General features: G+C 38.4%; 1 protein-coding gene across 1 annotated transcript; it reads left to right on the top strand.

The window, feature by feature from the left end:
• The first annotated feature begins 12,497 nt into the window (after positions 1 to 12,497).
• On the top strand, positions 12,498 to 15,296 carry LOC123868471 (endochitinase A-like). The gene is made up of 2 exons (XM_045911012.1): positions 12,498 to 13,422; positions 14,096 to 15,296. The coding sequence occupies exons 1-2, from the start codon at positions 12,670 to 12,672 to the stop codon at positions 15,233 to 15,235; spliced, it is 1,893 nt and encodes a 630-aa protein (XP_045766968.1). The 5' UTR covers positions 12,498 to 12,669; the 3' UTR covers positions 15,236 to 15,296.
• The last annotated feature ends 852 nt before the right edge of the window (positions 15,297 to 16,148 follow it).

Genomic DNA, 16,148 nt, shown 5'->3' with positions numbered 1-16,148 from the left:
GTTAAATGATAATTATTGTACTTATCTATTTTTAATACATGAGATACACTTTATATACATGATATAATTTTTTTTTCGAATTTCTTCTCAATAAAACTTAAACCACATTTCTCTGCCAACATTTCGATGTTTATGTATTGATAATTAAACTGAATACAATGCTTCCATTGTGACATAAGGTTATCTAACTGACTATCTGTGTGATTCCTAACGCGGCCGAATGTAGGTTATATCCTAGCTAAAAAGGACATAAGTACTTACGACACTTTCACTGATATATTTATATCAAAAAGGCTTAATGACCTACATTATAGGTATCATATTAAGGCGGTCAAATATAAATTAAGGTTGCGTTAAAATATTCGATTTTTAAATCTTTCTTCTTTTTATATATTTACAAAGGTAGGTAAATAAAAAGCAAAGAATATCTGTAATCTTTTATTAACATTTTGATACAAAGTGTAAATAAGAAAATACATTTAATCAAACTCAAATTCAAATCATTTATTTACATTGGGTACATTGTGCCTACTGCATGAATCAAAAGATAAAATGATCGCATCGATCGGTGGCATCGACTTGTGGCAGCAGCGTAGTTGATAGCAAATGTTGCAACGTTGATCCAAATCGGTAACTGGATGGGTGACTGAACTTTAAGTTCCGAATTTGGATGTTTTGTGCTTGGAGCGTCGAGACCTGTAGCTTCTTGGAAGTACTAAAACTATGCCCGTCCACTTCTACAAGTCGGTATTTTTGAATCTACTAGGTATCATGAAGATCGGATTAGCGATACTTATTTGTTAATAAATATTTTATCTACTTAGTACATTAATAATTTTATGATTTACTATTACTTACTATATTTTACCTATGAGTTCGGCCGCGTAGAATAAGGTTCTTAAAAATCCCATATACTCGTAGCCTAGTCCACAATTCAATATTTTGCAAATTCAACATTAGGCATGAGATTTCAACATTTTAGGAATTCAAGATTTTGAGCCTGAAGGATCAATTCTTGTATAGGTAACTTCTCTACCTGTTTGTGAAAATCATTTTAAACGTTCCTTTTACTCTCCCTTAGAATATTCGAAAATCGTGAAACTCGTATTCCTTCACTTTAAAGGCTAAATACAAATTTTCTTGGATACAACTTCAAAATTGACAGACTTTCATACGAATCCACCTATTTTACTCCCTTAGAAGTAGAATTTTCAAAAACCTTTCGTAGCGGATGCCTATGTCAGCTGTATGACGGTTCAGTGGTTTGAGCTGTGCGTTGATAGATCAGTCAGTGAGTCAGTCAGTCATCTTTTCCTTTTAAGTATAATATATTTAGAAGAAGATTTACAGAAAACCTAAAAATATCGGATAATATTGTATCTTTAGACACTTTTTTTTGGAGAGGGGCTAGTTTTTTTAAGGCTTGTATTACTTGATTGTATTATTGTCATTATCTGTAATGTGTGTTTAGTAAAAAAATAAAACATTAAAATAATTTGTGATTATTGTCACGTGTCATTTCAATGCCGCTATTACTTTTCCCGTGTAAAAGACTTCAACGCGCGTATAGCGTGCGCCACATCGATGCTATGAATCTGTGCGCCACTATTATTTATTTATTTTCAGTGACATGTTTTCTTCTGCAAACAGCTGCGGAATTCGTATCATATTGTAGATTTAATTAGGTCTATGATAACCAGGTAATGAAGTTGACTTCATCTAATTTATTCATTCGGGTATATATTTTTTAATACAGTTGCTCAAAAAGTGGCGTATTGCAGGGACGTATAGCGTTCGGGATGTGGGCTATTACATACTCGTGCTTTTTCTTTACCTTTCCCGCACTCGTGCTTTTTCTTTCCCAACTGTCAAAATAATGTCTATTAAAAAGAAAAACAAACCATGAAGTTTTTACTAAAAAAAAAATTTAGGATTCATGCAAATACGTATATTTCTAAAAAGAAGCTACTATTTTGTTTCAATATCAGATTTAATGATTTGATTGAATGAGTTTGGTTAGGTTTCATTTCATTTCATCTCATTAAATTTCATTTTCATTTCATATCAATTAAAAACTTCTACTGAAGACTTAGCTGTATGGCATAGTTCCCTTTGCCTACCAGAATGGGTGAAGAAAAAAAAAACTCTGCTTATATTCTACGGTTGGCGCCATTTTTCAGAAATTTTCTTTGCGAGTTTAGTTGTTGGTTGCACAAAATGAGTGATTTCGACCCTATTTTTTTATATCTATTAACAATAAAGTTGTTTTAAATTAAATTAAGTTAGTTGAGTTTATTGTGTTTTTATTATTATATTAAATTGCTTCATTATTTCGCAACTGTATTAAAAATAGTCGTTCAGTACACGTGCGGAACCGTCATTGCAACTCGTTCCGACTGTCAACCCTCGCCTTCAGCTACGCCTCGGCTCGGGTAGACATTTGTCGGAACTCTTTGCAATGACAGCCTTTCCGCACTTGTAATGAAATATACTATATTTTGATATTTATAGACTAGTTTTAGGTAGGTATATTATTTTTCCATCAAAATTAATTTTCTTGTATATAGGTACTTAGAATCGTTAATTCTGTTTTTTATAAGGATGAAAGTCGCATGTACTTAATGTGGAAGGACCTGGGAATCCACCATATTATATTATGAACCCCTACTATTATGTAATGACTGGAAAGGGATCACGACCATCAGTAACGAGGAATACAACGTAGAGAGATATAAATGAAATAAAATATAAGAGACGGATATGAATTTTCTTTTTTTATGTTTTGTTTATTATGATCAACTTATGTCATAACTCACACACATTTTAAGTACTCGTTAGTCTATAGGCCTTCACTAACGCAAAAGATTATGAATCACTTCACGTCGTATAAGCCTGTACAACTCATCTGACACATTTTTTTCAAGGCTCTTCAGCAGGATTTGTTTTGGGCATTGCGTTTGCACAAGAGGGGCTTTCCATTGCAGTATAAACCGGACTTGTGTGCCGCCACCGCAACAATCTGACGCTAGCAGCTTGCGCAAGAGTTCGCTGAACCATTTCTATGACTTGCCGCATTGTACGTACGGCTTCGAAGACTTAGGGCGGGTGCTTATTATAGACCTACTAGATGATGCCTGCGACTTCGTCCGCGTGGATTTAGGGTTTTGAAAATCCCGTGGGAACTCTACTTTTCCGGTATAAAAAGTTTCCTGCGTCAATTTTCGGGATGCAGGTTACCTGTGTACCAAATTTCATATAAATCGATTGAATCCCGTGGGAACTTTTTGATTTTCCGGGATAAAAAGTAGCCTACGTCGACTCCGGGATGTAAGCAACTCTGTACCAAATTTCATCAAACTCGGTTAAACCGTTGGGCCGTGAAAAGCTAGCAAACAGACAGACAGATACACTTTCCCATTTATAATAGGTATTAGTATGGAGTATGGATTGCCTGGCAGACTGTTTGGTCTTATGCAACGTTGTTTTGATGACCTCTCTCGTGGAACGGTTCGATTTAGGGCGTTCTTCCATAAACCACGCTGCGACACGATACCACGCGGTAACGATTTCGAGCATTCGTTTCGACACCACTGCAGACGTATAATTCGTGAACGATCTTTTGAATTTCATCGGAGGTGCGATGTATGTCCTTTGGAAAGCCCGCTAGGTAGATAGGAAGGATAGAGTATCGTGAAGTTTTGATAGACTAGGGCCAAGATATGTATGACGCAGTCTGCATGGTTTTTGTTATATTTGTGTATATAAGTGAAACAAACAGTTTCCAAGCTAGAGATAATGTAATAAGTGAATAATGTTTTGCTCTAGGTATTCTACTGTGCGCTTGGCTTTATGGAGAGATCTATACATATACAATATATTATTGTGCGAATGTACGTGCATGATAATAAAATATATGCACAACGCTTGATCGATTCGGTCAATATTGTGACTCGATTTGCGCCCATAAAGCCAGCTGACCGCGTAAATGCAGTCGTCCATACGTATAACATACCTATTGAGTCTGGCATTAAATGATATGAATAGTTTTGTTTATACAAAGGGACCATTAGTTATTCCCAGGATTGAAAACCCTTTTGAAGACAACAAATTCATAACGAATTTGCTTGTTTAATTTCATCAAAATCAGTTCGTTGAGAATTAACGTAACAGATGAAAGGTAAAAGATAAACTGACACATTTTTGCACTAATTTATATTATGTTTTGTATAGTATATAAGAATCTAAATAATGAACATATTTCATTTGTAGGTACGTATATGATACTTAAGCTAGTTGATTCACCAACGATCACATATTGTACACAATAGTAAGTACTCACATACAGAAGTATAATAGCTTTCTTTGACGATACGCTTTCTGCGCGAGTTGATAATATTTTTATATCCTAACATGATTACAGGCATACCTATACAGTATGTGGTTTCCTTACATTGTTAAGTATTTTTTGGCAAATAAAATTCGTAAGATATTTGCGAGGATATCAACTAGTATCCAAAATTCTTGGGATTAATTTATTGTAAGAGGTTTATGACAAACTTTGAAAATAATTATGTCGAATAGTATGGTAATGTTAAAAATAGCAGAAAAGTGCGAGTCGGGCCTCATTCTTTTAGAGTTTCGCAAATAACTAATAACTTATGTTTTGTATGAACATTTGTACAACAAACTACTTTATGAATGTTTGATTTTATGAAGTTATAAAAATTTTACTTTCATTAAAAAATATTTTATTTTTACTAACATTTGTTTGATTTTAATTTATTATAACTACTTAAATATAAGTTTAATAACCTTAGTCGTGATTGATCGCAATGCACCTCTGATGTTGTTGTGGGAATAAAAAACTGTAAATAAGGGTCAGCACAGACGAACATAGTGGCGGCGAAGTTTTTGGTTCAAAAAAAGAGCCACTAAGTAGAGGCAAGTAACTATTAGAATAACTATATAAATATATCTAAATTCCAACAATATTATATAAAATAATCAACACGGCTTCCGGAAAAAATCAAAGACACTCTAAGAGACTCCGCTACGCTCTAAGCTAGATCTTATTAATAAACTCAAAGTAAATAGGTATAGATGAAAAGAAAATACTTAGCTCTAAGGATATTTACAGATTTGGGAAATACTTTCAATACTGTAAGTCATAAAATACTCCTGGAAAAACTTGCAAATCTAGGAATAACGGGATCCGCATATAGCATGTTAAAAGTATACTTTATCAAACCGCAGTCAGATAGTCAAAATTGGAAATTATAGGAGTGAACCGAAACCTGTTACATTTGGCCCTATGTTATTCCTGATCTATATTAATAGCATAAATGAATTAGGTTTCAAAGGAAACGTAACTTTGTACGCTGATGATACATGTTTATTTTATTATGGCAACTCAATACACACAATTATCACAGATGCATAAAATGACTTAATACTACTTAATCAATCGTTTCAATTTGGCCGTTAGGCGCTACGACGTCATTTCGCCCGTCTGCGCTAACCCTAACGTTCCACTAGTGACCGGTAGCAATAGTTAGTAGTTGCATAACCGGTGCCGATGATCTCAACTGATCGCCTTTCAGAACAAAACAAAACGTGCGCTCATTTGGGTACAGAGATATAGAAAATTATAAAACTGCATTGATTTTATCGTAGTGAAATTTTTACATACTCTCCATTTTAAATAACACTGGGTAGTTACTAAGGAGGTAGATATGTAATTTTTATAAATTAGTCTTTATGGTTAAACTTAGAAAATCAACCTACTTAAGTATTAGAGATTAAATTCCTTTTTATAAAACTCGCAAATCTTGGGAATCTTTTCCACACTAGTGGTAGGTAAAGTTTGTAAGTTTGAATGTAGGGCTAATCTCCGGAACTAATGATATGATTCCGAAAATTCTTTCACTTATAAATAGCTGTATTCTCTAGTACTGTAAACTTTAAATTTCGCAAACGGAATCGTTGGAAAAAACAAGTGATAGATTAACAGAATGTTGGATGAATTACAATTACAAAATTCCAAATTATTCTATATATCTCAGATAGCATATTATGTTTATGTATAAAATTCAACTATTTTTTGCCAAATTACTGGGAAATTAATGTTGTAATTTGAACGCGGGTTTTCCGAACGTCTATTGCAACTTGCGGCGAGGCCGTAGGAGCCTTACTCGTATTGGAGTAACGAAAACTGTAGAGTCGTCTATATTTTTTATTACTTTTTTAAGTACTGTTATGTAGTACAGTTGTGAGTATATAATTTCAATAGTTTTTACCTCAATAGTAGATTAGGTAGAGTTAAAAAATGATGTTATGAAGATAATGGTAATATGTTAAAACAAAATAGGAATTTCTATAAAAATTGGTACACAACAATTATGATTATGGTGAGCGGTTTAGATGAGGTGATTCGTAAAATGTTTTCGAATTCGATTCCCGATTTGGGCAATTTAGAACGAGTTAGCCTCGTTTCTTTCACTGCCGTGGTGTGTTGAATTATAGCTTGCTTATATTAAGGTGGAAGCGACGGGCCTCCCCGCGAAATTCAAATTTAATTTGGTTTTTCGCAATTTGTAAACTAATACGACAACGTAGGCTTATGGTATATTGTTTGCGACAATGGCAGTATCATCCTCACAGGTTTATATAAAAATCTTTACTTGAAAGGGTCCAGTTTAAGAAATTAATTCTAGTATCGACTAATTTGTGAGAATAGTCAATACTAGAATTAATTTCTTAAACTGGACACGAAAAACCAAATTAAATTTGAATTTCGCGGGCAGGCCGTCTCATGCCCCTTAATATTGTACTCTAGGAGTGGGTACGTCGCTTGTGAGACGCTAACAAGCTAGATTATGCAATATAAAAATACGTACATTGTACCTATCCTATATTATGTGTTAAGTAAAAGTAAAACAAGTAAATAGCTATTTTTATACTAAGTTTTACTGTGGGAATGTATACTAAATGACATAAATTATTATTTTGATTTCCAATACAAAAAATGCGAGCCGAATTGAGAACCACCTCCTTTTTGGAAGTCGGTTAGTAAAATAGAAAGTTTTACTTACACGTGTTATTACTTACAAGTCTCTGGCGACAAAAAAAATCGGCCCTAAGTTAAAACACGTTTTTCCCCATTTTTAGATAGATTTTTTTAAAACATCGTTTAACTCTTTCATTTTTTTTTTTGTATAATATACGCACAAAATAAGTAAGTTTAATTAAAAATTTATTTGGTAGTAAGGCGTGCTACGGATTGCTGTAGGCTTTGTTAAATCGTTGACCTACTTTTAGTCGATTGAATGCTGAACCGCGTAACGCTGGGCTTCCCTGTGCTCCTGTCAACAGTGGCGGTCTTAGGGGGTGGCGAACGGGGCAATCGCCCGGGGCCTCGCTCTTGCAGGGGCCTCGCGCAACAACCCAAGCAAATTATAAAAAATATACATTTTTTATAATTTGTGGAATGTAGAATGTGGAAACTCGGGATAAACTATCTGTGCGCAAGCTATCTCTGAATTATACCAAATTTTAGCTAAGAAGATGGGCCCTGAAAAGGACTTTGGCTAATATTAATATGGTTTTTTTTTTTTGTAAATAATATATCAAAAATTTCGCGCTCGCTTCGCTCGCGCTTTTATTGTATATTATTTGATACCCGGAACTTAATCCACATGGTAAGTTTTTGAAAATCCCCCTAGGAACTCTTTGTCTTTCCGGGATAAAAAACATGAGAAAAGTAGAGTGAGGTGCTTTGAAACATAAAATTTTGTTATGGCTGAGCTCGTTTATATTTTTCTTTTTTATCTGTATTAAACAAAAAAGTTGCGCTCGCTACATATCTTTCAATTTTATTGAATACTAGTTGACCGGCCCCAGCTTCGCACAGGGAGCCTATCTATTCCATAGACAAAATATGGGTGGTATTATGGAACAGGTAGACTCCCCGTGCGAAGCCGGGGCGGGTCAACTAGTTATGACTAAGAGTCTACTTTCTACTAAGCTATTATACTGATCGCGATCGTTATGCTGTTACCCGTTGAGGAGTTCCAGCCTCTAATTCCGAAACTGTTCATCAGATCTTCACCAACCTTACATGGTACCAACCTGACAGTACCTTTGTAAAAAAAAGAATTGTGAAAATCGGTTTAAATTTGACGGAGTTATTGAGTAAAATCGATAAAAAGTTTGGTCCTGTATCTCGAAGAATCCTTAATTTTTTTGGAATGAAAACTACCCTATATATTAACCCGGAGCACTTTCAGTGCACCTTTCATTTAAATCCGTTCAGTAGTTTTCGCATGATGCGTGTACAGACAGATAGACTGACAGATAGACAGACAGACAAAAACTCTAAAAAAAATTGTTTTGGGATCTATATCGATAATAATACTTTCTGCGATTAAAATTTTCAAAACATATCAAATGTACAGAAATCGTCCAGTTACAGTTTTATTCTAAGTATCCAAGATTACGTTCTAGTATTGAGTGAGCTGGAAATGTGTAAATTAAAGTATTTGAAGTATTGAGTAAGGTAAAAGTAAAAAAAACTGTGTGATACTTAAAAATTATTTCTGACTGTTTGTGCGAAACAAAACAAGATTCACGAAATGAGTTCGCGTGATCGTGATGCCGGCAGAAAAATTGAGTCAGGTGGTTCAAAAAGGAAACGAGGTATCAAAAGAAAGCAGGTAATCTACGTGGATCTTTCGTCTTATCATTTGTTAGATTATTGCGCTTTAATTAAAGATTTTAGTCTTAGGAAAAGCCACTTATATCAATTTTAAAATTTATCATCTCTGTATTTGTTAATTTTGTAAATCTTTTAATGTAAAATATTTTAAAACTCTATTTATTTGTATAACTTTAGCATTTCTCCTCAAACATGAAAAATACCTAAACAAACAAACAGACCTACTTTCGCATCACATACTTTTCACGAAGAACAAACTAGGGCCTCGCAAGACCTGCCGCCCGGAGCCTCGCAATGGCTAAGACCGCCTCTGCCTGTCAAGGTCTGTTAAGTACAGGCTGGACTCTGGTTTTTACGTCAATCATAGCAGCATTGAACACGCAATTTCATTATTTTGAATGTATTAATGTAACTAGTGGAGCCGCCTCGGCTTCATTCGAGTGTAACTTCTGTGAATCAGTGAGGGTGACTTTAGTAAACCTGCATACTTGAGTGTTCTCCATAATGTTCTCAAAGATGTTTAAAGTCGACCAATTCATATTTGGTCAGCGTGGTAGACTATCGCCAATATCATTCTCTATTTCTTAGTTTTAACCGAAAGCCGAAATGCTAATTTTTATGTGTAATATTTGAAAAACGCCTTTCTTTCTCATTAACACCCCTGGCAGTGGAATTTCCAAAAATCGTAAACATAACATTTCTTAATGAGGCCTACGTCATGAAAGTGCCTAGTGAAAAAGTTAGACATTTTTGGAATTGAAGGATTTTAAGCTCTACTAGCATGCTCGAGTCTTCACTAAGCTGTTCAGAGTCCTGTGGCTCTAACTGCATGCTGAACATTAGCCACCTAGTTCTAAATTTTTTTCGGTATTAATACCGGTATTGGAAAAATCCGGTATTCGAAAGCCCTAATTACAAAGGCACACAAAGGTAAAGGCAGGTTTTACGCACAGTCAACGCGAAGTTAATCTTAACTTCGCGTTGACTGCGCGTAAAATTATCATTTAGGTAGTTGATAATATGAAAGTTTTGGCCAGAAATGAGGAGATGCGTAAGCCAACCAGAGTAACCGACGAAGCTCAGCGGGTTACGAAGCTGAAGTGGCAATGGGTGACGCACATAGTTCGAAAAACCGATAGATGTTGAGGTCCGAAGGAGCTGGAATGGCGAACTCGTACCGAAAAGTGCAGCACTGTAAGGTTGAAATCTATAGACCGCACTTTGACTTTGCTTAGACTTAAGTTTCAGTTAAAACGAGAGAGATTTATGGTAGCGATATAGCGCTGTCTCGTATTAACAGTGTCTTAAGTCTGAGCAAAGTCAAAGTGCGCTCTATAGATCTCAGCCTAAGACCTTACCCACTGCCACTCGAATCAGGCGGCGCAAGACGAGGCGTGTTGAAGTCTATCAGTTGATGATGATGATGATGATACAGTAAAGCGTCCAACAGATATCGTTAATATGGAAATTTAAACGAGCTTACATCAAGATAGTCTTCATATGTTTTTATATACTGTTAAAAACCTATGTCATCTGTCTGTCTGTGCTTTACATATGCATTTTAGCGCATTTTTCATCCGATTGAGTTGAAACATGGTACAGTTGTCGGCACTTGCGTGAAGGTTTCTGACATAATACTATTAGAGTACAATAATAGGTGGCGCGAGAGTCGCGTTGCAAGGCGCCCGGCATCACAAGCTAAGGTTAATTTCTGGTTCCATGCCCGCCATTAGCTGTTAGATTTCTCCTAGTTCTATGAGCTGTTAGTTTATAACTTATTTAATATAACAGAGCTTTTGCCCGCGACTTCGTCCGCGTGGACTACACCAAACCCCTTTAGCGGTTAAATTTTCAAAAATCCTTTCTTAGCGGATGTTTACTTGATAATAATAACATGGTTATTGTTTGGCAAAAAGCCTCGTCCATCCAGTAGTTTGAGCTGTGCGTTGATAGACCAGTCAGTCAGTCATCTTTTCATTTTATATTTGATTTATTAGATGTCATATACATCGCTTATTAGATGACAGATTTTAATATACATACTTAACTAAAAATATTATACTTTGTGGACGCTTCCATAAAAATAATATATATACACTGGCCTCTATTTAAATCTTACGGAATTTAAACGAGAATACTTACCTGCCTAGTGCCTACTTACTATCTCTTGACACAAAGTGTTAGTTCAAACCGAGTGAAACTTCGCTGGCTTATATTGTTCAATGGTCTTGTAGCATTAAAATCAGCTGAAACTTGAAACTAACCATTTAGTTCTGCCTTTACAGCACAGATGGCGATATTTTATTTTATGTTTTCAAACGACTCGCTCGTATGTACATAAAGATATTATTATTCAATATTCATCCAAGCTCATATACATATACATGGAGATAAATCATCATCCAAGCTTGTATAGATTTAGCTGCTGAGAGTAAGAAAAATCAGAGTTCGTATGGGATTTAAAAAAACCTAAATCCCAGTGACCAAAGTCGTTGGCACGATCTACTATTTGGTGCAGAAATAGCTTGTACTTATATTACCCCAGAGACGAAAATAGGCCACTTTTAATTCCGGAAAATCGAAGAGTTCCCACGGAATTTTATAAAACCTAATTCCATGCAAATAAAGTCGCGCGCCGGTATCTAGCACCTACCTAGTACCTAAAATATTAAAGCTAAAAATAATCTATACTAATATTATAAAGAGGAAACCTTTGTATTTTTGTATGTTTGTATTGAATAGGCTCAAAAACTACTGGACCGATTTCAAAATTTCTTTTACCATTACTTAGAGGGATTCTTCCGAATCCGTATAGGCTATATTTTATCCCGGAAAATAGATAGGATTTTTTGTGGTAGTGTCCACCCGTGCGAAGCCGGGGCGGGTCGCTAGTAAAACATAAAGCTATCATTACATTTCTTTTTAAAAGCCTGTTAGGTGTCATGTGGTACCCGACAGTTAGAAGTTGGTAAACACCAGTATGAAGCTTCCCTTCAGGTAGTGATAACTATCACTACCCATATTATAAATGCGAAGGTGTATTTGTTTGTTGGTTTGTTTGTTTATTAGTTTTGTTGATTTGTCCTTCAATCACGCCGCAACGGAGCAACGGAATGACGTGATTTTTTGCATGGGTATAATTAAATATCTAGAGAGTGACATAGGCTACTTTCAATCTCGAAAAATCAAAGGGTTCCCATGGGATTTTAAAAACTAAATTCAACCGGATGAAGTCTTGGAAATCAGTACTTACTTAAAGTGCTAAATTTGGCTTTTGCGAACTCACTTGAACTTTTTCAAAACCATGTTGAAAGGGCATGATTTTGAAAATTAATAATACAGAGTTACAATATTATGTTTCATTGGACCAAACTGTAAGTACAAGTTCTTCTGCATCACTTCAACTGAATTTAGTAAGTAGTTACTTACTATAGCCCAGTCTGTACAGGCATAGCTGACAAGGAAAACATGTTCAGTGCTCATGCCTAAAACTTGATATGCAAATTATTACTAGTAAGTACCTGCCTACTATGAGTCAATTATTCAGTACAATTAAATAAGCTGATTGATAAATTGTGACTAGCTCCATCAATACCGGATGCTACTTTTTGTCACTATAAATGTTACTAGATCACAGTACATCCTTAATAGTTTTTGCTTCCTAGATTTCGATTATAGATTTAATCACTTGATACGTATTAAAATGCCAATTGCCCATTAGCAGCCAGTAAAATAGTGTAAGTCTTTAGATCGACCTTTTCAGAGCTACCAATTTTGGCGACAGTACACAAGGACGCCGACTTAATGTTCCTATACGCCCAATAATGATCTAAATCAACTTATGAATAGATTACAAGCTCTCGTATAAATAGCAAGACGAGTAAGAAATGGGCATCAGTCAGCCGTGACGGTTTGAAGTGATCTTCCTAAGAATTCTAACACAGACCACGTTCACAATGAGATCGCTGGTGGTGTTATGCGCGGCGTTCGCCGTTTGTGCTGCTGCTCCCTCGGACGACGGTGTCGCGAAGAAGAGGTCCGTCGGATACCTAGAGTACGGAGCATCCGCTCTATACGAACCCGTACTTGAAGCTCGTGCTGTATACGGTGCACCATCAGTTTATGCTGCGCCTTCAGTTTACGCCTCACCCTCGGTTTACGCAACACCTACGGTCTACGCAGCACCTACAGCTTACGCCGCCAACACTCTGTACGCCGCCAATACGGTATACGCCGCTCCCGCTGCCGTATCTCACCAATCCCGCGTGGACGTGAAATCATCCCCAGCCGTGGTTGCCAGCGCACCTGCCGTTGTTGCTGCAAGGACCGTCGTTGAGCCCGTGAGCACAGTAGTGAGCTCGCCCGCCGTGGTCACCTCTCAAGTGGTGCCCGCCGCTGTGTCCCACCAGTCGCGTGTGGATGTACAAACTTCCCCGGCTGTGGTCGCCTCCGCACCGGCTGTCGTTGCCGCGCGTACTTATGTTGAACCATTGAGTACTGTCGTCAACGCTCCCTCCGTGTACTACGCTTCCTCTCCCACCGTTACTTACGCTGGAGGCTCAGCCGTGTCCCAACAGTCCCGTGTGGATGTCAAGAGCTCCCCTGGTGTTATCACAGAACAAGTGGTACAGCCTACATACTACGCTTCTGCACCTGTAGTCGCATCCGGACCAGCCTTTGTTGAATCCCGTTCACTTTACTCTCCTTCCATATACTGGAAATGAGATGCCAAAACTGCTTTACTTTTTAACTTTGAAATGTAAATACAGACAAACGAGCAGAAGATGATTAAATTAAAAATACATAAGAAATGAATAAATAAAATATAAATAATAATGACTTTTATTTAGGTATTGCATGTTTAATACTATTAATAATAATAATTAGGTAGGTACCTACTGCATTGTGTAAAATTTTACAATTACTTTGCATATATACCTACAATACTCATAGTCTTACCTATAATTAGGTTCAATTCTATATATAGTAATAAAGTGTCTTAAAAATTCCATCCCGTGCAAAGATAACTAAGTACCTATACCGCCAAATTGTATTGTGTGGCGCCGGGATAACCGAACCCGTGGTATAATTGGTAATGTGTGGCACAGCTTTCTTTACCTTTTCGAAAGTAGAAATACTTATCGGAAGTAAATATTTAAAAAAAAATTAAATTGATAAAAATGGGGCATCAAGCATTGCCTACCTGCTTATGTAAGTAAAAGGTATTATGAACAAGGTTGATTACTTTCATTTAACATTTGACATTGCCCACTCACTTAATTTGAATTTTAAGACTAATATTAATAAAAACTTAATTGTATAAAAAGCGTTACTAACCATAAATCAACATCAGTCGGCCGTTCACGGTTTGAAGTGATCTAGTTCGTCAGACAAACACAGACCACGTTCACAATGAAATCGCTGGTGGTGTTCTTCGCTCTCGCCGCCGTGGCTTGCGGCTCCATCGTCCCTCTGGCGCAGCCCGCGCACCACCCCGCCATCGTGCTGGACCCTCACGGACGCCCCCTGGACACTGCTGAGGTCATCAACGCCCGTGCCATCCACCTCCAAGCCAAGGCCCTGGAACCCGCTCACCTCGGACACGCAGCTGTCGCCGTCGCTCCCATCGCGCACTCCGCCGTGGTAGCCGCCCCCGCCGTGGTAGCCGCCCCCGCCGTGTACGCCGCCCCCGCCGCCGCCGTCTCGCACCAGTCCCGCGTGGACGTGCGCACCAGCCCCGCCGTCGTATCTCACGCCGCTGCCGTCGTGCCCTCAGTCTCCGTCTGGGGAGCTCACGCCGCCGCTCCCTTGTTGGGCCACTCCGGTCTCGGACTCGCTGGAGCCGGACACTACCTCCACAAGCGTTCCCTGGGCTACGCTTGGTCTGCTCCCCTCATCGCTCCCTCCGCGGTCTCCCACCAATCTCGCGTAGATGTAGTGTCCAGCCCTGCTGTGGTTTCGCACGCTGTGGCCGCTCCCGTGGTCGCACACGCCACTCCCGTGGTCGCACACGCCGCTCCTCTGGTCGCTCACGTCGCTCCTGCCGCGGTGTCTCACCAGTCCCGCGTGGATGTGCGCACCAGCCCCGCCGTCGTATCCCACGCCGCTGCCGTCGTGCCCTCAGTCTCCGTCTGGGGAGCTCACGCCGCCGCTCCCTTGTTGGGCCACTCCGGCCTCGGACTCGCTGGTGCCGGACACTACCTGCACAAGCGTTCCCTGGGCTACGCTTGGTCTGCTCCCCTCATCGCCCCCTCCGCGGTCTCTCATCAATCCCGCGTTGATGTAGTGTCCAGCCCCGCTGTGGTGTCGCACGCCGTGGCCGCGCCCGTGCTCGCGCACGCCGCTCCGCTGGTCGCGCACGTCGCACCTGCCGCGGTGTCGCATCAGTCCCGCGTCGACGTGCGCAGCAGCCCCGCCATCTCCGTCGTCGCCGCCGCCCCCGTGGCGTACAGCTACCTCGCCGCCGCTCCCCTCGTCCATGCTGCTCCCTCAGGGCATGGCTATGGTCTCCATGGTTGGTAAAGAGCTGATCTGACGAATAGACAATTAAAAAATAGCACAATAAATAAATTATCAAAATTAAATTAATTCCAATATTTTATTTCTATCCCAAGAAATGATTTTTTGTTTTTTTAAATAATTTCGTAAAAGGTTTAAGACCTATCTCTAAATACTTCTCATGATAATAATATTAGTATTATTGGTTTAGTTTAGGCTTTAGACTATGGATAGTACACTACAAATTGGCAACATTACATGTATATGGTAAATGAAGCAAGTAGGTACACGCATTGACTAGGACCTTGGTATTCGAAAAATTATAACAGTTCAAGTAGAGAAATGAATTCCTGGCCGTGGCACCCGCCCGCCGCCGGTCACTAGAGATATAATTTCCGCAACGATTGTGTCAACTGCGTAATGTGGGAAACTATTTTGCAGAATAAATTAATATTGTAGCCTTAATAGCTCAACGGAAAAGGTCAGGCGTAGAGCTCGTAAGAAATTATTATGATAATAATAGATGATGCACGTGGACTTAGGTTTTTAAAAATCCCATGGGAACCCTTTGATTTTCCAGGATAAAAAGTAGTCTTAGATGTCTGTCTTCACGATGCGAACTATCTCTGTATCAATTAAATGATCGTCATTTGTTCAATTGTAGTTAAGTTTTTTTAAATCCCATGGGAACTCTATGATTTTCCGGGACCAAAAGTAGGCTATGTCCTTTCTCGATATGCAAGCTATTTCTGGGCCAAACGTCAAGATTTATTAAAACAGATGGGCCATGAAAAGCTAATATACAAAAGTCTGTTTGTACACACTTTCACATTTATAATATTAGTATGGACATACATGCGTAAAACCCCATCCACGGCCCACAGTCTGCTGAGCACCGCGTCGCGTGAATAGGGATCCTGAATGGGTCTGGAACTGA

This window comes from Maniola jurtina, chromosome 9 (assembly GCF_905333055.1).
Source record: "Maniola jurtina chromosome 9, ilManJurt1.1, whole genome shotgun sequence".
NCBI lineage: Eukaryota > Metazoa > Arthropoda > Insecta > Lepidoptera > Nymphalidae > Maniola > Maniola jurtina.
Note: the sequence above shows the minus strand (reverse complement) of the source record. Positions and strands in the feature narration are given on the sequence as shown.

Bases quoted from the DNA above. Each gene is read 5' to 3' on its own strand.
- LOC123868471 (XM_045911012.1), top strand. From the start codon at position 12,670: ATGAGATCGCTGGTGGTGTTATGCGCGGCGTTCGCCGTTTGTGCTGCT. The intron at 13,423-14,095 runs ATATACTGGAAA...GAAGTGATCTAG, and splicing joins GTTCACTTTACTCTCCTTCC to TTCGTCAGACAAACACAGAC.